This window comes from Papaver somniferum, chromosome 3, assembly GCF_003573695.1.
Source record: "Papaver somniferum cultivar HN1 chromosome 3, ASM357369v1, whole genome shotgun sequence".
NCBI lineage: Eukaryota > Viridiplantae > Streptophyta > Magnoliopsida > Ranunculales > Papaveraceae > Papaver > Papaver somniferum.
The window spans coordinates 188,659,608-188,683,637 of NC_039360.1; the positions used below are offsets into that span (position 1 = coordinate 188,659,608).

Consider the following 24,030-nt stretch of genomic DNA (forward strand, 5'->3'; position numbering starts at 1 on the left):
GAAGTAGCAGAAGGCACTGATGTAGCTACATTATCTGGGACATCTAGAGTATTAGAATAAATGATACAAGAAGAGGGAGTATCTGAAATACCATCAGTTGACAATACCTCTGCAGTAGTTGGTGACATAAATGAGTCACTAGGATCCTGTGAAGGAGAAACAATTGAAGTAGTTGCAATAGTAGATGCTAGTGAAGTGGAAACTCTTAAGGGAAAAGTAGATTCATCAAATACTATATGCCTTGAAATAAAAACTCTACCAGTCTTAGGATTAAGACATCTATATCCCTTGTGTTGAGGGTTGTATCCTATAAAAATGCAGGAGATACTTCTTGCTTCAATTTTGTGTTTAGTATATGGTCTGAGCCAGGGAAAGCAAAGACATCCAAAAGATCTCAAAATGTATAATATGGTTTTCTGTTGAACAACACCTCAAATGGAGACTTGAAAGACAAAGATTTAGTTGGTAATTTATTAAAAGTATAATTGATTGTCTGAAAGGCTTCAACCCAAAAAGAATCTTTAAGTCCATATTGTATAAGAAAAGTTCTACCAACATCCACTAAATGTCTATGCTTGGATTCTGCAACTCCATTCTTCTCTGGAGTGTGTGGATAAGAAATTTCATGAGAAATACCAATCATAGATAGAAATGTTGATAGTTCATTGTTCAAAAATTCTCCACCACCATCTGTTCTTATAACATGGATGCTGCATTGTAATAGATTTTCAACTTGAGCTTTAAACTGAAAAAAATACCTTCTTAAAATCTGATTTCTCATATAAAGGAAAGATCCAACAGTACTTGGAGAATTCATCAATGATATTCACATAGTATCTGAAACCAGAATTAGAAGCTACATGACTTGGTCCCCACAAATCAAGATGTAAAAGTTCTAATGGTTTAGTCCTAGTAAAAGTTGAAACAGAAAATGACAGCTTATGACTCCTACCAAGCTAACAATCATGACAGAATAAGGGTGTGTTGAGAACATTTTTCAGTGAAAATTGTCTACACACTTGTTGCAAAGTTTGGAAAGATGGATGTGCAAGTATGTTATGCCAAATGTTTGCAGTTATTGGAGGTGTTGATGTGGATACTGACAGTGCTGTTGGAGATGATGTTGAAGAAGAATCCTTGGAGACTGAGTGTTGAAAGTTGAAAGGGTATAATCCATTACATTGAGGGCCTCTCAAAATTACTTTCCCAGATGAGAGATCCTTCACAAAGAATCCAGAACAATCAAAGGTGATTGAGCACTTGTTATCTTTAGTAAATTTGTGAACATATAGTATATTATTTGAGGCTTGTGGTACTACTGAAACATCATTCAGAGCAAAATTATGAGCAAAAGTAGTTTTAATAGTAGAACCAGTATGAGTAATTTTCATACCTTTTCCATTGGTTGTATGTATTTCTTAAGAGCCATCATAAGCAGACATGAGTTGTAACTCATTTTCATCAGAAGTTAAATGATTGTTGGCACCTGAATCAGCATACCAAGGATTTTCTCCCAATATGTTTGTAGTTGCAAGCATGGCACTCATATTATTGAGTGTATGAGCGTTATGATATGCAAAATTAAGTCTGTGTCTACAAGCAGGTGTTGTATGACCATTCTTATTACACAACTGACAAGGTGGTTCTGTTGGAAGTACAGATGTGGATGCAGGACTAGTATTTGGTGCAGAGACAGGAGGATATGAATAAGACTGTGGAGAGTGCATTCTTGGTGGTAGCTGAAAATTACTCCTGTATTGTGTTGAAAAACCTCTGTAAGTAGGTGAAAATGAGAAGTTACCTTTGCCTCTTGGTCTGAATGAAGAATTTGGATGAGAATATCCATAATGAGGTCTTTGTTGAGCCAGAAAAGCTTGTTGATATTGATAAGCAGAAAAAGCTTTGTTATTTGCTTCTAACAGTAAGGATTTTGATCTTTCTTTGACTACAATTTCCTCACTTAACAACAAATTGTTTAACTTAGCAAATGTAACAGGAGGATTACGGATCCTAATAGAAGTACTGAAAATGTGGAGGTCTAACAACCTCACCCAATATTTCGATTAGCAATCTGTATGGACTAACTCTAATATACTTTTAAGAGAATCAACTAGACAGTCAGACTAAATCTTAATAACAAGTATATCAACGAGTTAATATCTCTATCTCTTGATTTAAATCTTACTCAAGCATTCTGCGAGTCTCGATTAAATACAAGAGAGATAAACTTGGATGGTACCAAAGACCAATATCCAAGGATCAATCAATTTCCAATCAACAACCAAAGGTTGGATTTCACAATTGATCGATACAACGCACAACCTGTGATATTTCAATTATAGAACAAAATATAATGCGGAATAGAAATAACACAAACACCAGAAATTTTGTTAACGAGGAAACCGAAAATGCGGAAAAACTCCGGGACCTATTCCATATTGAACACCACACTGTATTAAGCCGCTACAGACACTAGCCTACTACAAACTAACTTCGGTCTGGACTGTAGTTGAACTCTAATCAATCTCACACTGATTCAAGGTACAGTTGCGCTCCTTACGTCTCTGATCCCAGCAAGATACTACACACTTGATTCCCTTAGATGATCTCACCCGCAACCAAGAGTTGCTACGACCCAAAGTCGAAGACTTTAATAAACAAATCTGTATCACACAGAAAAGTCTGCAAGGATAGATAAATATGTCTCCCACAGATAAACCTAAAAGTTTTGTTCTGTCTTTTGATAAAAATCAAGGTGAACAAGAACCAATTGATAAACCGGACTTATATTCCCGAAGAACAACCTAATATTATCAGCCACCTCACAATAATCTAAATCGTATGGTAGCGAAACTAGATATTGCGGAAACACAAACGATGAGACGAAGATGTTTGTGATTTATTTTTATCTTGCCCTATCGGAGATATAATCTCAAGTCAATTATTCAATTGAACTCGTACCATATAAAATGGCAAGATCAGATCGCTCAACTACAAGATAAGTAGTTTCGTCTGGCTTCACAATCCCAATGAAGTCTTTAAGTCGTTAATCGACAGGGTCTCGAGAAGAAACCTACGATTAAAGGAGAATCGACTCTAGCAAACCAACTAGTATCACATAGGAGGTGTGGGGATTAGTTTTGCACAGTTACTAGACGTCTCCTTATATAATTTCCAAATCAGGGCTTGTAATCTGAAAAAGCGGGGGTCTAACAACACCACACAATATTTCGCTTAGCAATCTGTATGGACTAACTCCGAAATACTTTGCTAGAGAATCAAATAGACAGTCAGAATCAATCTAGATAAAAGTATCTCAAGGAGTTAATATCTCTCTCTTGATTTGATTTTTACTCAAGCTAAAAACAATAGCGAGTCTTTATCAAATACAAGGAATACTTGGATGGTACCAAAGAACAATGTCCAAGGATCAATCAATATCAATCAACAACCAAAGGTTGGATTTCCAATTGATGATCACGAACGCACAACCTGTATTATTTCAAATATATAAAATATAATGCGAAAAAGAAATAACACAGACACCAGAAATTTTGTTAACGAGGAAACCGCAAATGCAGAAAAACCTCGGGACCTAGTCCAGATTGAATAGACACTGTATTAAGCCGCTACAGACACTAGCCTACTGCAAACTAACTTCGGACTGTACTATAGTTGAACCCCAATCAGTCTCCCACCGATCCAAGGTACAGTTGTAATCCTAGCATGATACTGCGCACTTGATTCCCTTAGTTGATCTCACCCACAACCAATAGTTGATGCAACCCAAAATCACAGACTTGATAATAAACATATCTGTCTCACACAGAAAAGTCTATCAAAGGATAAATTTGTCTCCCACAGATAAACCCTAGGTTTTGTTCCGTTTTTTGATATAAAATCAAGGTGAACAGGAACCAATTGATAATCCGGTCTTATATTCTTGAAGAACAGCCTAGATTAATCAATCATCTCTCTACAATCCTTCCTGACTACACAAGCGGATTGTCGAGGAAACACAAACAGTGAGATGAAGATGTATGTGACTTCTTTATCTTGCCTGTCGGAGAACTCTCACGATCTCAAGCCAATCAATCGATTGTACTCATACGATAGAAGATGCAAGATCAGATCACACAACTACGATAAAGTAGTACCGGTCTGGCTTCACAATCCCAATGAAGTCTTTAAGTCGTTAACCTGATTTTAGAGAAGAAAATCAAAGGTTAATGGAGATCAACTCTAGCGGGATCACTAGTATCACACAGACGTGTGGGGATAAGTTTTGCACAATGCTAGATTCTCCTTTATATAGCCTTCAAATCAGGGTTTTGCCGTAGGTACAAAGCAATCTTTATTCACCGTTAGATGAAAACCTGATTTAGATTCAAGTTATTATTTCTCAAGCGTTAGATCGAAAACTTAGCTTGTCACACACACTTAGGTAGACATTTACTGGGTTTGTGAAAACCATGCCCAAACATGTACGTGTATGTTGGTTCAACATAGTAACCCAAAAGGTTAACCATATGAGCATTTCATATTAACCTTGTTCTTCTTCACCATAACTAGTTCATCTGACTCAAATGAACTAGTTAAAGAGTTGTTCAATTGCTCTGAGATCTTATGTAACTACACAAGACACAATTGAAACAAAGATGATTCGATTCAATTGAATCGGCTCATGAACATTATAGACATGGTTTGCATAAAATGTTCCTTAGTAATTTAATGTTTCATGTTCAGAGCACATCTTTAGATCATAACCCCTTACGTTCACAAACAAGTTCGCGGACTTAAGTTAATCGGTTGAGTTTTCCAAACACAGCAGAAATTATCGAAAAGAGAACTTCCGCCAGTTCGCGGACTTAGCACACAGAAATTCTCGGTCGAGAACTTCCGACAATTCGCGGACTTGGCAAGCCAATTCCACAATCCTCCCGATTTCTCTTGATCAACAAAGTTTGAAAACTTCGGTTCAAGGAATACATGGTTATGTAATCTAAACTCTCATTTCAATCATTGAGACATTCTCATAGGACGCTATGTAGCCGTTATTCACAGACCGATTCACGTCAGAGCAATTCTCAAAGTGATTGAAACTTTTCATGACTTTCGTCACTAGGTGAAGATAAACTTGATCAAAGCGAAACGCTTTACCAACACACGATTTCGAGATAAAAGATAAGCAATGAATGCTCATCTCGAAATATCAAATGTGTATGATCTAGTCTATATAGCATACGACTTTTGTCTCATAAGAAGTAGGAGATAAAAGAGATATACTTTTGAGTGATATATAAGTTCAAGTCTCCACATACCTTTTTGTTGATGAAGCTCCACGGTTCCTTGTATAGATCTTCGTCGTTGTATGATGAATCGCCATGAAGTCCTTGAGCTCAACTACACTTTTCTATCCTAGTCCGAGACTTAGCTATGTAGGTTAGAAATCAAGACTTATAGTTTTGATCACTAACATTGACAAACATGCTTGAGATAGCAACGTATGCGAGGTTGACCGATCTATGCTCTAACAATCTCCCCCTTTGTCAATTTTAGTGACAAAACTATTAATACATATGGAATACAAAAAAGATAAACTTTAGTGGATCCTATTCCATAGTCTAATCTTCAACGTTCCTTGAAATCTTCGTCCTTACAAGTACTCCAATGATCCCAAAGGTTGTAAGTTTAGCACCATCATTGTTGAAGATCCGTAGCTATAACAATGAGAGAAATCGAGATTCTCGATCATTATTATACAGTGTCATAGTACTATTATGTAACATCAAAGTCCAATTGTATCACGACTTTAACAATAATACTATGGTGATATGTATCACTCCCCCTTAGTCAATACTCCATCTCGATCATGGAAACCACTCCCCCTTACACAATTATCCGAAAACATATGTATTTGTAGTGTGAACTACAATATTTCTCCCCCTTTTTGTCAATAAAATTGGCAAAGGTACAAGAATGGGATCATAATGAAATTTCCACAAGAGACATTTCATGACCAAAAGAAAAATACATACCAACTTAATTTAGATGCAATCTAATAGTCGAAGCTAACAACATTCATCAAGGAGTTTTAAGATACAAGATAACCCCTATAAAATTCCACAGCAGCATTCCCCGCAAGATATTACCATTAAGCACAAGTTCAAAAGAACTCTCCCCCATTTGATGTCATTCTCGAGAGAACAATAAGAGCGACCTTAATTTCGAAAGAAAAGAAGGATTTTATATTGGACACCAAAAACCATAAGAATGATTTTCTACATCCAAAGCTCAACCAAATTAACCACAAGTAAACCCATGATTAACTCAATTGGAATACACAACTAAATCAAACCACAAAAGTGATCAATTTAATTGAAAGTGCTCAACATAAGTAAACTCACAGAGCTACGACTAAGTCAATCACACGAAGATGACTAACTTAACCGTTCAAATACTCAACATAAGGAAAACCTTACGGAATATATGACTACATTAACCAAAAAACATGATAGTGTAGCCTTTCATATACTCAACACAAGTGTAATATATGAAAACTCAACTAGATTAATTACAAGAGAACCTATAGTTAATCTAATTGGAATACAAATAACCAAACTAATCACCGAAGTAATCAATTTAATTATTTTGGGCTCAACATAAGAGAACTTATGGAACCCCGACTAAGTTCATCATAGAATATGACAACCTTAACCGTACATGTACTCAACATAAGAAAGAAAACTTATGGAGTACAAACTAAATAACCTAACTAGTTGATTAATTTATTTCTTAATGCTCGACATATAGCATCTTACGGAACAACCAACAAAGCCAAGCTAAATCGACTTAGTTGTAAGGTGCTCAACATAAGACACACAATGGAACCTTCACGGTAAAACATAATAAAATGGATCAATGAAGATCAATACCGTGGATAATATACAAGGATATATTCTATTTTACATCATAACGACATAATAGACTTCATCCTTGTCGAACAAAAGATTTTATCATATTTTCCATCAAATACATGACTGCATAGGCATAACTTTTGTATATGTCAAAAATCCATTCGTCCTTTCATCAATACGAATACCGATTCATGAACGCCTTTACTTTTGACTACAATATGGGACCTTCAAGTTCACGGACGTAAACAATACATATCCCATAAAAATATTGCAATATCACAAACCATTAAAATACTCCAATAAACATCATCCTCCAAATATTTTTAGAATTCAATACCAATAAACCTAAAAAATAACATAAGAAGATGAAAACAAAAATAGCTATGTGTAGTCACAATCATCGCTATTCAAAGCACTAGTTATTCTTCCAACTAATCCAAAAAGAAGATTTACCAGGCATATAAGACTCAGTTTTCCTTGATGATTTCATACCTCTGAAATGGTCCATCAAAGTAGGAGTCACTGATATCCTTGACCCTGTTGACCGTAGAGACACCATGTTCAAAAGTTAGAATGTTGAATTTTAGATCAATAGTGCGAGCATAATGACGAGCCTTTGCACAGTCAAGGATAACTTTCTTCTGATTTCTGATCAAGATATTCTGAGTACCAAGGATTTTCGCATGTCCATCAATCAGCTGGTTTATCTGCAATTGAAGGTTAGCCAGTTCGTTCTTAACTTCATTCTGAACACTAATCAAATCCTTGACAGATTCACCAATCCAAGTGTTATACTCTTTTCTTTCAAGCATCTTCTTCTGTATAAACTCTTGACCAGAATCACATCCTTTGAGATCATCCTCAACCAAGGGGTTAACTTCTTCTTTGGGAACAAATTCCATAGTGCTCCTTTCTAAAAAAAAATGATACACATATAAGATTTATATATGTTCGTGAATGCCTTGGCTAGAAACCTAAAGTTCTTTGAGGAGATACAGGCGTTCGTGGGCCGACCAAAAATCATTGGCCCTAAAAGTGATATTGTACACTATGTAGCTTTCAAAAATCCTCCATCCCAAAATCATAGAGACAAGAAGACAAAGCGACTAGAAAAGGGTAAAACATCAAAGACAAGAGAAAAATATATCACAATACTTGAGCATCTCTCAAATCCTCATCCTCGTATCTCTCAAGTTAGACACAAGGATGGACCATTCTGCTGCTAAGTAGCAGAGGGAGACATAGTCTCACCATAGGTTCTGAGAGAGTAGCTGTAATTTCTTTCAGGATGTCTCATTATAGCATTTCTAGTCCTTTCACTGCAGCTTCCAGGAAAAAGGGTGTGTCTAGCAGTTCTTCTGGGAATCACAGGCGAGAAACCTTTCTGATGACAAAGTCTAGGACCTCTAGAAATAGGTTCTAGGGGATTTTCTGAAATTCGTCTCCACACACTAGACTTAGATTTATCATATGTGTTCTTATAAGTGCAGGACATACTTTCATTGGTAACACGTGGAATTACAAATGTCCTGTAATGATTTCTAGGAGAGAGATCATTTTTATAAGATGCCTGGTTTCCTGTGAACGAGACCTTCACTGTAGTATTCTTCCGACTATTTACTCCATTGATAGTACAAAGAAACAACTTGTGAAGTTCAGAAACACGTTTCTTTCTGGAAAAACAATGGTTAGCATATTGATTTCCTTTTCTACAGAAGCTACAAATTCGTGGAGGAGAAGTAACAACTGGTACTTGTTTAAACTTCATAGCCACCGGAGAAGATTGTAAGTTATGAAAACTTTTCTTGACACAATCTTCTTCTGGAAAAAATTTCATTCTGTACAGTAACTCATGAGAGTTAGTTTGTGCAGAAGAATTTTTCTTTAAGACAGAGTTTTCCTTTTCCAAGGATTCGCACTGTCCATGGGCTAAGACAAGCGATGCTTCAAGTTTCTCCTTCTCAACACGAAGTCTGTCTAGGTCAGATGAATGCGTCTTGATCAAACAATTTTCTCTAATTGAATGTTCTTTGACCAGCTTTTCAAGATCACAAATCTTTTCACGCTGTATATTGTTTTCTTGAAGAAGTTTCTCAATTTCCTTAGAGAATGACCCTATAATGTTGTAGAGTAGTTGTTCACGATCAATAGAATTTTCAAATTCATCAATGAGTTTACCATGATCCTGTAGCTCAATACACTGAGTAGAATTTTTTGAAATTCTGGTGAGCTCCAATTCAGCATTAGCCATTATATCCAATGTCTCATTGGAGGAAGAATGATTGACACAAGATGAGACATTCTTCTTACCTCGGGATTCAGAAGAATCATCTAAGGAGTGACCCTTTGAGGTATTTCCGAGACACTTGACAAAGTTGACATCTTTAGGAGGCATTTTGGTATGCGTATGAGATCCTGTCCACAGACTCAGATTGCTACAAACACAGACTTGTTAGGTATTGAACGTGTTTGCCTGCTCTGATACCAATTGAAAATGCGGGGGTCTAACAACACCACCCAATATTTAGCTTAGAAATATGTATGGACTAACTCCAAAATACTCTGCTAGAGAATCAACTAGACAGTCAGACTCAATCTAGATAAAAGTATATCAAGGGGTTAATATCTATCTCTTGATTTTATTTTTACTCAAGCTAAAAACAATAGCGAGTCTTTATCAAATACAAGGAATACTTGGACGGTACCAAAGGCCAATGTCCAAGGATAAATCAATATCAATCAACAACCAAAGGTTGAATTTCCAATTGATGATCACGAACACACAACCTGTATTATTTCAATTATATAAAAGATAATGCGGAAAATAAATAACACAGACACCAGAAATTTTGTTAACGAGGAAACCACAAATGCAAAAAAACCCCGGGAATCAGTCCAGATTGAATACACACTATATTAAGCCGCCACAGACACTAGCCTACTGCAAACTAACTTCGGACTGGACTATAGTTGAACCCCAATCAGTCTCCCACCATCCAAGGTACATTTGTACTCCTACGCCTCTGATCCCAGCAGGATACTGTGCACTTGATTCCCTTAGTTGATCTCACCCACAACCAAGAGTTGCTGCAACCCAAAATCACAGACTTGATAATAAACAGATCTGTTTCACACAGAAAAGTCTATCAAAGGATAAATCTGTCTCCCACAGATAAACCCTAGGTTTTGTTCCGTCTTTTGATATAAAATCAAAGTGAACAGGAACCAATTGATAATCCGGTCTTATATTCCCGAAGAACAACCTAGATTAATCAATCACCTCTCTACAATCCTTCCTGACTACACAAACGGATTGTCGAGGAATCACAAACAGTGAGACGAAGATGTTTGTGACTTCTTTATCTTGCCTATCAGAGAATTCTCACGATCTCAAGCCAAACAATCGATTGTACTCGTACGATAGAGGATGCAAGATCAGATCACACAACTACGATAAAGTAGTATCGGTCTGGCTTCACAATCCCAATGAAGTCTTTAAGTCGTTAACCTGATTTTAGAGAAGAAAATCAAAGGTCAATGGAGATCGGCTCTAGCGGGCCCACTAGTAGCACACAGACGTGTGGGGATAAGTTTTGCACAATGCTAGATGTCTCCTTTATATATCCTTCAAATCAGGGTTTTGCCTTAGGTTCAATGCAATCTTTATTCACCGTTAGATGAAAACCTGATTTAGATTCAAGCTAATATTTCTCAACCCTTAGATCGAAAACTTATCTTGTCACACACACTTGGGTAGACGTTTACTGGGTTTGTGAAAACCATGCCCAAACGAGTACGTGTATGTTGGTTCAACATAGTAACGCAAAAGGTTAACCATATGAGCATTTCATATTAACCTTGTTCTTCTTCACCATAACTAGTTCAATTGACTCAAATGAACTAGTTAAATAGTTGTTCAATTGCTATAAGATCTAATGTAACTACACAAGACACAATTGAAACAAAGATGATTTGATTCGATTGAATCGTCTCATGAACATTATAACCACGGTGTGCATAAAGCATTCCTTAGTAATTTAATGTTTCATGTTCAGAGCACATCTTTAGATCATAACCTCTTAAGTTCACAAACAAGTTCGCGGACTTAAGTTAATCGGTTGAGTTTTCCAAACTCAGTAGAAATTTTCGGAAAGAGAAATTCCGCCAGTTCGCGGACTAGGTTCGCGGACTTAGCATACAAACGAGTTTTGGAAAATCCAGTAGAAATTCTCGGTCGAGAACTTCCGACAGTTCGCGGACTGAGTCTGCATACTGGGTTCGCGGACTTGGCAAGACAATTCCACAATCCTCCCGATTTCTCTTGATCGACAAAGTTCGAAAACTTCGGTTCAAGGAATACATGGTTATGTAATCTAAACTCTCATTTCAATCATTGAGACATTCTCAGAGGACGCTATGTATCCGTGATTCACAGACCGATTCACGTCAGAGCAATTCTCAAAGTGATTGAAACTTTTCATGACTTTCGTCACTAGGTGAAGATAAACTTGGTCAAAGCGAAACGCTTTACCAACACACGATTTCGAGATAAAATATAAGCGATGAATGCTCAGCTCTAAATATCAAATGTATATGATCTAGTCTATATAACATACGACTTTTGTCTCATAAGAAGTAGGAGATAGAAGAGATAGACTTTTGAGTGATAGATAAGTTAAAGTATCCACATACCTTTTTGTTGATGAAGTTCCACGGTTCCTTGTATAGATCTTCGTCGTTGTATGATGAATCGCCATGAAGTCCTTGAGCTCAACTACACTTTTCTATCCTAGTCCGAGACTTAGCTATGTAGGCTATAAATCAAGACTTATAGTTTTGATCACTAACATTGACAAACATGCTTGAGATAGCAACGCATGCGAGGTTGACCGAGATATGCTCTAACACAAGCTAAGTTACATTGGTAACAAAGCATTCAATATTTACCGTTAGATGAAAAACCTGATTTATCCAAGCTAATATCTTTCAACCGTTATATCGAAACTTAGATTGTCACACACAAATGAAATGTATTCATTTAGGTTTGAGTAACCATACCTAAACGTGTACATTGGTTGGTTCACAAATGTTTGACCAATGGTTAGCCATATGAGTGCTTCATATTAACCGTATTCATCTTTCTCATAACTAGTCCAAATGACTCATAAGAACTAGTTCAAGAGTTGTTCAATTGCTTAGGTCTTTATTCATAGACACAATTGAAACAAAATCGGTTTGATCAATTCATGAACAATATACCCACGGTTTGAAAAGATTCCATTCCTTATTAAGTCCATGAACTACCGATTTGAGAAATAACTAGCTTGGATACGCGTACGGGTACCTTAGCTATTGTATTTGAGTTGGTTTTAGTTTCCAAACTCAGCAGACTTTTTCGGGTGAAAAAGTTCCGCCAGTACGCGTACATAAGGTGACCATTTTTTTGAGTTCGTAAACTTCAAACTCAGCAGAATTTCATGGACGTGAACTTCCACCAGTACGCGTATGGGTACGCGTACCCAACCTGTCTCCTTCACCAATACCGCATGCACACATATGCACGCACTTGGTTTCTGGCACATGGATTTATTCACTAATGTGCGAACACACTATATGATTACATCCATAGGTGGTTACATATTCTCAACTCTACATTTCAATCATTGAAACATTCTTCTATAATGTTATAACAGTCGTTAGACATAAAGAATCAACTATCGTCGTCAAAGCTATTTTCGAGATTGAAACGTCATCATGAATTTTGTCACGGGTAAATATGAAGATGGTTAAAGCAAAACCTTACCAACACGTATTTCGAGAAAAAGATAGGCGAGTAAACTCGACTCGAAATAGCAAATGTGTATATATGAAAACTATCATACTTATACGACTTTTGTCTCAAGAGTAGGAGATATAATATATAGACTTTTGAGTTACAAGATGAGTTCAAGTCTCCACATACCTTTTGGTCGGATGAAGTTCCACCGGTTCCTTGAGTAGTTCTTCGTCTTTCCAAGATAATCGCCATGGAGTCTGGAGCTCAACTATTCCTAACTATCCTAGACCGAGACTTAGTCTTAAGTATATTAGAAATCAAGACATATAGTTTTGATCACTAATATTGACAAACATGCTTGAGATAAAAACGCATGCGAGTTCGACCGAGCAATGCTCTAACAATCTCCCCCTTTGTCAATCTTAGTGATAAAACTATCAATACATATGGATTACAAAATAAATAAAACTTTGTAGCTTCTCGTCCACATGCTTGATCTCCTTGGTGCTTCATTTCCAAGTACTCCCATGATTCCATAGATGTTCAATTAAGCATCATAGTTGTTGAAGTCCCGTAGCCATAACAATGAGAAAACAAAAGCTCTCGATCATTGTTATACAGTGTCATAGTATTATTACACAACATCAAAGTTCTCGTATCACAACTTCGACAACAATATTATGGTGATATGTATCACTACCCCTTAGTCAATACTTTCGTCTCAACATGAAAACCACTCCCCCTTACATAATGACCCGTAAAGAACGTAAATCATATGTATTTGTAGTGTGAACTACACATTAATTCTCCTCCTTTTTGTCAATAAAATTGGCAAAGATACGAAAACGGAATCTTAATGAAATTTTCACGAAGATGCTTCAAGACCAAAGAAAAGTACATATCATCTTGTTTAGATGCAATCATAAAGCCTGTAGGATCAGAATCTCGCAGCTGCAACACTTCAGCGAAATTATTAACAACATAACACAACAATGTCGCAAAGCAATTTCAGAAACGACATAATAAACGACATCAGCTAAATCATGAGAAAAATATGATGGACTTGCTAAAATTAGGAAGTGTGCGAGATTAATATTTGTAAGGTTGCGAGAATGTCGCAAACCATATCCGAAAATAAAGGACAGATTAGCTGTCATCCACTATGTAATTCCCTATAAATAGCCATTCAGTTGTAAAGGAATGGAGAGAGATCTTTTTAGAGAGAGAAAAAAACAATTAGGAGAGAGAAAATCAAGAGTGGTTGTTGTTCTTAATCCCTTTATCTTTTCTTGTAAGATTGTTCAAAGATTCATCAATAAAATTAAGATTGTTAATCCAAAAATGAGTTGAATGTTAATGAAATCTTGTGAGGGGTGTAATGTAGGATTTCCTGCAACTACATAATGGCGCTAGAAACAGGGATTGAAGATTGAAGATTGTTCTAGAAAAATTTGAAGATTAATATTGTGATTTATTAGAATTGAAAGTAATTGGTGAAAAAACCATAATCTCTTACAATTTGTTAGTATTGAAAGAATGGCTAGAAGGAGAAATGTATCGGAACAATCGACAACTGCTAGAAGAAGAAGTAAAAGACTTGCTGGAAGGGAGAGAAGTTAAATGAGAGAATCTACGAGAAGGAAAAATAATGGAGAAAATCAAGTTCAACCGCCAGTTCAGCAAACACCGGTACAAAATGGAACAATAGATTATGATAGAGTGAGTGTACACACTTGGCGATCAAATTCAGCAGAAGAAGTAGAAGAAGAGCAGCAAACCAGGAACCATAGACAGGTAGAGAGAAATCAAGAAGCAGATGAAGGAATAATTCATGGAGATGAGGAAATTGGAGTGTTAGAAACGTTGAGACGAAGAATACATGAAGAAAGAAGAGCTGAGGCAGAAAAACGTGCAAATCTAACAAGGAAAAATCACGAATTGAGGATGGAAAATATGAGACTACAAAGTAGAAGATCGAGAAGTACTACAAGATCGTGTTCAAGATCGACTAGAAGAGAGATGAGGCGAAACTCACCCACAGTTAATGCTGGAAATAATATTCGAGAAGAAATACCAAATCCTAATGAAGAACATCGCGAAGATAGAGAAATGACTGATGATCGTTTCGTTCCACAAAATGAAACTTTTGATGATAGGCAAAATGATAGAAATCAAGAGAATGGACAACGTCAGGGAAGAAATAATCAAGATGACGAAGGGAATCGAGAGGAAGGAAGGAGAATTTTACATGAGAGAGAAGCTCAAAGAAATCAACAAACGATTGAAGAAGAAATTGAAAGACACTATGCTGAACAAGCACGTTTAACTCGCGAACGTGAAATATTGATAGCAGAAATGGAAGAGCAAGAGATGCAGGAGGCGATTCGCCAGAATAATCACGACAATCGAGAAAGAAGGCGTACACAAAACCGAAATAACGGTAATCTCAATGAAGAGTATGATAGAGTAAAGAGGAGGGCTGAAAGACAACGAATGGAATTGATAAGAAATGAACAAAATCATTGAGGGGAAAATGAGACACATCATCATATGCGAATTCAAGATAGAGATGAGGAAGAGAATAGCAGGAGAAGACGAGATGAGGATGATGAAGAAGAAATGAAAAATTTTGAGAGAGAAGAAAGACATGAACGCAGAAGAAGGGAGGCAAAATTAAAAAGATCAATGGATCAAAACTTAGGCGTAAATGAACAAATCTTAAAAGAATTGGAAGAAATGAGAGGAATGCTAAATAATAGAGAGGAAGTAGGCAGAAGACAATTAGACGAAGCTATAGAAGAAGCTGCGAAAACTCCATTTACAAGAGAAGTACAACTAGGAGGAATACCTCCGAAATGCAATTTTCCTGCGTTAACCAACATCTTTGATGGAACAACTTGTGCAATTCAACACATCAAAGCCTATGTGAGATGCATGTTACAGTGGGAAAATCATGATGTCGTATTGTGCAAGTATTTTGCATCCAGTCTATTAGGAGAGGCGTTAAAATGGTTCGAAGGTCTACCAAAAAATACAATAACATCTTTCAATCATTTGCAGACCACATTCTTGGGGGCATATATAAGTAACAATTCTTCGCGACCTGGTATTGAAGATGTGTTTGGATTAAAACAAATGATTGGCGAAAGTTTGAAGCATCGAACCAAAAGGTGGAGGACTATGTGTAGTGAGATGGCTGGCCGTGTGGATGAGAGATATCTTATCTTGTCATTTATCTATGCTATGTTCGCAACCAATCTATTGTATGTCCAAATTTTCAGAGTCAAGAACACAATCACAATGACCGAACTGCGAGAACTTCAGGAAGAGTATACTTCTCTAGAGGAAAGGAAAAATGAGATGGAATCATACCCAGTTGCGAATACCAGTTCACAAGCAGCGAATGCAAGCTTATTACCCAAACTAATAAACAGAGTGGCGAGCACTTCGCAAAGACAACAAGAAAAGGTGACGGGAAACAATCAACATAAACTGGTGGCTATGGGAAGCCGAGATCAAGAGGAGTATGAAAGAGAAAGAAATTTCTACAATCTTGGTGGAAATAACAAGATTCAAATACTTGATCATCCGCGAGAAACTTATGCAAGCGTGGAGAAAATATGGGAAGCTATAATTTTGATGGAGAATATACCAACACCATGGAACATGGGAACTGAACCACCTCCAAGCAACAGAAGTCATGAGTTCTGTTCTTATCATCATTTCCATGGACATACTACAAATGGTTGCAGAAATATAAAGAGAATTATTCTGAGAATTATAGATCAAGGAAAGCTAAACCACTTTCTGGTAGGGCGTCCACAATCTCAACCATTGCCGCCACCACCACTAGAGCATCACAAAGTAAACATGGTAAAAGAAAAGAAAACATTCTTCGTAGAAGTTGGTGCAATAGCAAAGAATCTATTCTGTCACTCTATCGTACATTCATACAATACAATTGAAGACTTTCATGACAATGTTTTCAGTAGAGTGTTCACAAGAGACAATGATGGAAGAGAAATTATGAATATTGCGAAAATCTCGCCGCTAGAGGAATGGCAGAAACAGACTATTTCTTTTACCGCAGAAGAAGTCCCTGAAGGTGGAGAAGTACATGACAATCCATTAGTGGTAAAATTAGAAATTAATCCAAAACCTAAAGAAGATGAAGATGATGAAGCTGAAGATTCATGGGCAATTAATAGAATTCTGATCGATACTGGAAGCTCTGTGAATATCTTATTCTATCATACTTATAAAACCATGCGAGGGAGAGATGATGATCTTATACCATCAACATATAAGATATATGGTTTTAATGGTACTGCCAACAAGCCTAAAGGGGAAGTTACTATGCGAATCCCATTGAAGGGGATATCTTCTGAAATCCTGTTCTGTGTCGTTGACATAGAATCACCCTACAATCCATTGATTGGACGTCCTTGGCTACATGGGATTCTACGTGTAGCTTAAAATTTCCACTAGTGAATCAAGTTCCCTCACCCCAGCGGTGTAGGAATCATAAAGGGAGATTGGGTTGAAGGAAAGAAATGTTACGAAACTGAGGTAGAATCCTGCGAAGGAAGAGCAACCAAGAAGGAAAGTTGGCGAAACAAAATCATAGAGACACTAAGAAGTGAGAGGTTGATGGTGGATTCCATCGAACAAAAAGAAGAAGAAATGTTGTGAGGTTGATGCTAGTTCATAGTAAGAAATTGTGAACAGTTTACTATCAATGAAGCAATAGCAGAGAATAACAAAGAGGCAAAGAATGGCAAAAGTAATAAAAATAAGAAGTGTATGAATGATTGATTTGTTGCGACACTTTCGCAACAAATAAAATTCTCAAAAATACATTTTATTGAATGACAAAATTGAGATTGCGAAATGCAAATACAATATGATGATATACGAGAACTTCGCAGAGATAATAAATTCTACAAAAGACAATCAGAGAACAATGACAAAAGAGAAAGGGGCGAACCTTTATGGCGTACACCTTAGTTCGTGAATAAAATTTCGCAAGAGGCAAATGTAAGACCTAAAGTACGTCATATAAGGGGGTACCTGTTGCATGGCTCAGGGAAAGGCTACACCGCCACCGGAATCTGAGTCATGGAGATTTGGGGTCAATAAATCCCATCCATGAGAGGCACCTTGGATTCTCAGCTTAAGCATATGACTTAGGTTGGGCGACTAAGGTAATAAGGAATCTCCCAAGGAGTGCATAATATGACCAAGGCGCCGAGGTACACGGTTGAGTCAAGAGTGCCACGGGTGTCTGGAGCATACCTTGCCATTCTTGACAAGTCTTGGCTTATACTGCACTCGGCCCGAAGAAAACCCCACTTAGGGTGCAGTCTCATAACCATAAACCCTATAGGAAAAAGGGATAAGAGGCTGCGAAAACAACTGGTTGTTGTTAAGACCGGATGAGAGGATCCAACCTTGTATGGTAGAGGTACGCCTCCTTGAAGGGGCAACCAGGGGGGAGATAAGGGCGGCACCCTCCATTAGGAAGATGATAAGTGTTTTATGACGCAAATGTCATGAGGCTTTTTACTCACAAGGGAATTAAGGCTTGTCATATTTGTGCGACAATCCTGAAAAGGCAATAATACTAAAGAGAAAGATAAGACGAGATCAATGGGTTTTCGCATGAAAGTGCGAAGACGTCATGCGATTTCTTAGCAAGACGACAATGTCATGGGGCTTTATTTTCGCAAGAACATTTAGGCATGTCATATTGTCGCAACAATCCTGAAGAGGCAATAATACAAAAGAAAAAGTTAACACAAGATCAATGAGTTTTTGCATGAAAATGCAAGGACGTCCTACGATTTTGTCGCAATGACAAGAGGTGGCATAACAAGACCTTTAACTAGGAAGGCAAAATAAGACCACACAAGAATGAAATTTTGAAAAGAATCAAAATTCACTTCGCATATGATTGCGAAATTATAAAAAAACAACTGCAAAGCTGAGGCACAAAATAAGAGAAATCTGCAAAATCTCTCATTTAAATACAAATAACAGAGGCAAGTATGGGAATGAATGAAATAAAAAAATGTTATTTGTCTCCATATGATAAATTTACGCAGAAATTTAAAAATTAATGATTATATTGATTAACTATATTGCAAGGAAAAATTGTTTTAATGAATTCATGTCAAAATAAAAGAAACTTATATATTAAGGAATATGGGGAACCAAGAGAATTCGCAAGTATGCGAAAAGAAGGAATAAATGTACAAGTGTTACAGAAGATCAAAGAAAGAAACAAATACTACTTCTTAGTTGATTCTTCATCATCTTCATCAGAACCTTTACCTCCATCAGAATCTTCATCACCATCAGATTCTTCATCATCAGCTTCACTATCAGAGATGATCAGACTAGGGGTGTTCTTTGGGATCTCCTCTGAGAGATAAGGATAATCAGAGTGAGGAATACTATGGTCATTGCAAACCATTTGAATAGTTTGATTGCGAAAATGAAGAGCGTCATTCTTAAAGTTCGCAACAGTGATCTTGAATTGATTCTTCAATCTAGAATATTTATCGTTGCGAGAAGAAAGACTCTTTGCGAATTCCCCTTTCTCAGCTTCAAGTTCTTCAATTTGTGGCGATATCTACTCTCAGAACCTGCGAACAAAATACAATCAATTAATAATTTAGTGAGAACTCAAAAGAGACAAAAGACTAGTAAAAAAGAACAGTTGGTGACCTTCTCTGTCAGAATTCATATCTTTAATCAAGGCTGTATGCTCAGCTTGGAGACTAATATTTACGCCTAAATCCTTTCCGGCATCATCTAAGATTTTCACAGACCAATCGAACTCATCATCATTATTTATGAGAAGACGAGAACAAACTTGGTTTTCTCTCTCGCTAAGTACAACATTTTGACGATTGGCTTCATCTCGTTCAAGTTGAACCTCAATAAGGGTCTCTTGGAATTTTGCCAAAGCCTTAATACCTTGATCAGAGATACGATCTTTATCATCTATAATTTTGCTAATCTTGGTTCTTAATTTATTGATCTTATCTTCAGAATGGAGATAAAAACGTTTAAATTGGTTGGCTAAACCTAAACTAGATCTATGATCAATCTCTAAGAGGCGAAATTTGGATTTAAGTTCATTGAAAGACAGAGATGAAATTTTATCATTAGAGAAACTATTCAAAGATTTATTAAGATATTCAAGAAGAGTGTCATTATCTAGGACATCGGTAAATGAACGAAAAAGAGTGGCTTCATCAGAAAGACCATAAATGTCTGCAAAAAGGATTAATCAAATAAGATAAGACAATAGGATGAATGAAAGGAAAGGAGAAAAATTGCATACCATAGAGCTGATCATTAGCTTTTGATGAGTAGAAATTTTGTTCCTTTGCGAAGAAGTGTCGGTTTCCAGTTGTTTGTTCTTCTCGCGAAGACCTTTAACTTCAGCTTCGAATTGTTCGTTCTTCTCACTAAGACCCTTAGCTTTAGTTTCCAGTTCTTCATTCTTCGTACGAAATTGAAGATTCTTCTTTTCAAGAATTTCGCGTCTCCTCTCCAAATCTGAGGCAACAACGAAAGAAGCTTTTCCAGCCTGCGAAGAAAATACAAAAAATAATTAAAATAAAAAGAAATTTTGAATCACAATAATGAAGAAGTAAAAAGACGAAGGCATACCAAACTATTGAGAGAGTTTAGGAAGCTAGGAGTCACTGATTTGGAGACCCCACGAAGAGAACTATCACCATCCAACAAAGAAGTATCGCAAATAGTTGCGAGAGATTTGCATGTACTGGCGAGGAAATTATCTCCCATCCCTTGCCAAGAATCAGAGAAGACACCAGATAACTGTGCCATAGAGGATTCAGGTGGAGAATCTTTATTCGCTGCAGAGTCGTCATCATCGTCTTTTTTGTCTTCATCATCTTCAGAACCATCAGGGAAATGAACATCTGAAGGAGGAGGATAATTCCCTCTCTTTCTTTTCTTTGAAGAGGATGCATATGATTTTCCTTTGGGAAGAATGTCTTAACCCTTATCACCAGCCGTCGCAGTTTTGGTGGGTTCTTCTACTTCAGCAATAACCTTCACACACAAATGAAGATAAGAAATAGAGGCAACAATATATTGTTTAAAATCATAAAATAATATTTCTTACCTCATCTGTGTATGAGCGAAGAGCTAGCAAGGTATTGGCTTTCCCAGTCTTGCGGTAGTTATCTTTCAGTTTCTGGATCTGTAGAATGTTGCAAGAATCAGCGAACAAAAGAGTAAAGATAAATAAAGAAACATAAAGTGGGCGAAATTGGAATAAATATACCTCTTTCACTTTATCAGACCAAGAGAATACCCAGGGTCGATATGCGGTGAGATTCGCAGGAATGACATTAGAACCAACAATATAGGGTCCTTTCAGCATCAAGGGGAAGACGCACCATTTATCATCTTTGGATTGGCGAGGGGTTTTATTTATTCCAGAGTGCCAATCAATGTCATGCATGAGAATTCTGTCTTCAACAATAACATCCTTCCTTTTCAAGCGAACACCCCGGCGAGTATTCTCCTTCTTCATAGATATTAGTTCATAATTTTCGAAGAAATTCGCTACTATGTACTTCTCAATGACTATCTCCAAGTCTGGGAATTTAGGATCCCTAAGCTCTTTGGGATAAAGAGATCCTTTACCAGCACCGCGATTAGCAAACTCCAATATCAGACGGATGCAATCCCCAGTTAATTGGAAGATAGCTCGCGAAAAATTCGAATGAGCAAGAATTTCATAAAATAGAGGAATGTCAGGGTTATAAAGAGGAATAGGGAGACCTGCGAGAATTTGACCCAGCGAGACTATGATTGTCTGATCATCACATTGATGATCAGAGAAAAGTTTAATGGAAAGAATTGATTTGGCACTTTCACCAAGAATGGTAGAAAGTGTGAAACCTCTCTCGGCAAGATCTTTTTGAACTTCCTTCAAGGTTTTCTCATGCTTTTGACCACTTGGAGGCATATTTGAATACATAGTACGGGAATAAATGAAGAATTAAGAAGATTGAAGAAAGAAGATAGAAGAAAAATTACAGTAGAGGAATTTACGGAGAAAATGATGAAGTTGCAGAGAAGATAAAAAGAGAGTAAAAATATAGAAAAGGAGAGTAAGAAAGAGTATATATAGTGGAATTTTTTTCGAGAAGATAAACACGATTAAGGCGAAAAGACGTGAATGGTTAAGAAGCAGCGGTTACAGAAGACGTGTCAAGAAACAAATGGAAGAAAAGATACGTGTAATAAATGAAGGATACGAAGAGATGGATAACTACGGAATTTCTCATATCATTCTCTTATTCGCAGAGACGACATGAGAAGAAGCAAGATGTAGGATCAAAATCTCGCAGCTGCAACACTTCAGCGAAATTATTAATAACATAACACAACAATGTCGCAAAGCAATTTCAGAAACGACATAATAAACGACATCAGCTAAATCATGAGAAAAATATGATGGACTTGCGAAAATTAGGAAGTGTGCGAGATTAATATTTTTAAGGTTGCGAGAATGTCGCAAACCATATCCGAAAATAAAGGACAGATTAGCTGTCATCCACTATGTAATTCCCTGTAAATAGCCATTCAGTTGTAAAGGAAGGGAGAGAGATCTTTTTAGAGAGAGGAAAAAAACAATTAGGAGAGAGAAAATCAAGAGTGATTGTTGTTCTTAATCCCTTTATCTTTTCTTGTAAGATTGTTCAAAGATTCATCAATAAAATTAAGATTGTTAATCCAAAAATGAGTTGAATGTTAATGAAATCTTGTGAGGGGTGTAATGTAGGATTTCCTGCAACTACAAAGCCGAGTCTAAATGCATTCATCAAGGAGTTTATAAAGATACAAGATAACCCCTAAATAATTCCACAGCCGCACTCCCCACAAAGATATGGAAATTAAGCACAAGTTCAAAAGAACTCTCCCCCCATTTGATGTCATTCCCAAGAGAACAACAAGAGCGACCTTACTTTTACAAGAAAAGAAGGATTTTATTGGACACCAAAAACCATAAAGAAATGATTTTCTATATCCAAAATTCTCAATTAAACTAACCACAAGAGAACCCATGATTAATTTAATCGGAATACACAACCAAAATAACCACAAACGAATCTATGATTAATCTAGTTGGAAATGCTTGACATAAGACAGCTTACGGAGCTACGACTAAGTTCACCATAAAAGAATGATCAACTCAATCGTCTTATGCTCAACACAAGAAAAACTTATGTATCATTGCAGTATACACATAAAATATGGATCAGGGAATGATCATACTGCGGCATATACAAGGATTCATTCTACTTTCCATCACTATTTGCACAATGACATACAATAGACATAATCCTTGTAAACAAAAGATTTTAACCTATCTTCCATGAATAATTGACATAATAGGCTTAACTTTTGTTTTTGTCAAAAGTTCATTCCTTCTTTATCAACACATGCATATCTACTTACGAAAGACTTTACTTTTGACAAGATATATGTGCACTTCTCAATAACACTTTTGACTGAAAGACATAATCATCCAAGACTATTGTGCCATAAAAAGTTATTACATCACAAAGACATAAACTTTAAATCCAACAACAGTAGTTTAAACAGATAATGACAAAACAGAAATTATAGCTACTAGATATCAGTCACTCCATTCATAATGATCTCTTTCAATCTCATAGAATTTCTCTAATAACTCTGGGACAGCATTCCTGGCAAAGTCTACCTTCTCTCTAAGAACCACATTTTCCTCCCGAAGTTCAGCAAGTTCTCCTCGAAGACGAGACAGCTCTTCAGTTGCTGGAGTACTATGAGTTCTTGGGGTGACTCTGATTGTAGAGGGCCTCATTTTCTCAATGCTTGACATACTTAGCACAGCTGGTCCTCCATATCGGAACCAAAAACAGGAATATTAAAGGTAGCACAAATTCTTGAGATGAGACATGAAAAACCTGGTGTCTTTCCTGTGTTGTGTCTGACACTTATCATTTAATCAATGATAATTCCACAGAAGTCAATATTTCTCTCTTCAACTGAAAAGGCGGGGGTCTAACAACACCACCCAATATTTCGATTAGCAATCTGTATGGACTAAATCTGAAACACTTACTAGAGAATCAACTAGACAGTCAGACTCAATCTAGATAAAAGTATCTCAAGGAGTTAATATCTCTCTTTTTTTTTGATTCACTCAAGCTAATAGAAATCAGCGAGTCTATAATCAAACACAAGGAATAACTTGGACGGTACCAAAGACCAATGTCCAAGGATCAATTAATATCAATC

The 24,030-nt window shown here is 36.7% G+C and overlaps 1 protein-coding gene across 1 annotated transcript; it reads right to left on the reverse strand.

The window, feature by feature from the left end:
* Window positions 1-1,418: 1,418 nt before the first annotated feature.
* Window positions 1,419-23,593, reverse strand: LOC113360441. The gene is made up of 3 exons (XM_026603950.1): window positions 23,395-23,593; window positions 23,218-23,281; window positions 1,419-2,010 (listed from the first exon to the last, which is right to left on the reverse strand). The coding sequence occupies exons 1-3, from the start codon at window positions 23,591-23,593 to the stop codon at window positions 1,419-1,421; spliced, it is 855 nt and encodes a 284-aa protein (XP_026459735.1).
* Between the last annotated feature and the right edge of the window lie 437 nt (window positions 23,594-24,030).

Coding starts and splice junctions, on each gene's coding strand:
- LOC113360441 (XM_026603950.1), bottom strand. CDS start 23,593: ATGAGGCCCTCTACAATCAGAGTCACCCCAAGAACTCATAGTACTCCA. Junction 23,282..23,394: donor AAGAGATCATTATGAATGGA/GTGACTGATATC, acceptor ATGGCACAATAG/TCTTGGATGATTATGTCTTT. Junction 2,011..23,217: donor GCACATATATCTTGTCAAAA/GTAAAGTCTTTC, acceptor TACTTCTATTAG/GATCCGTAATCCTCCTGTTA.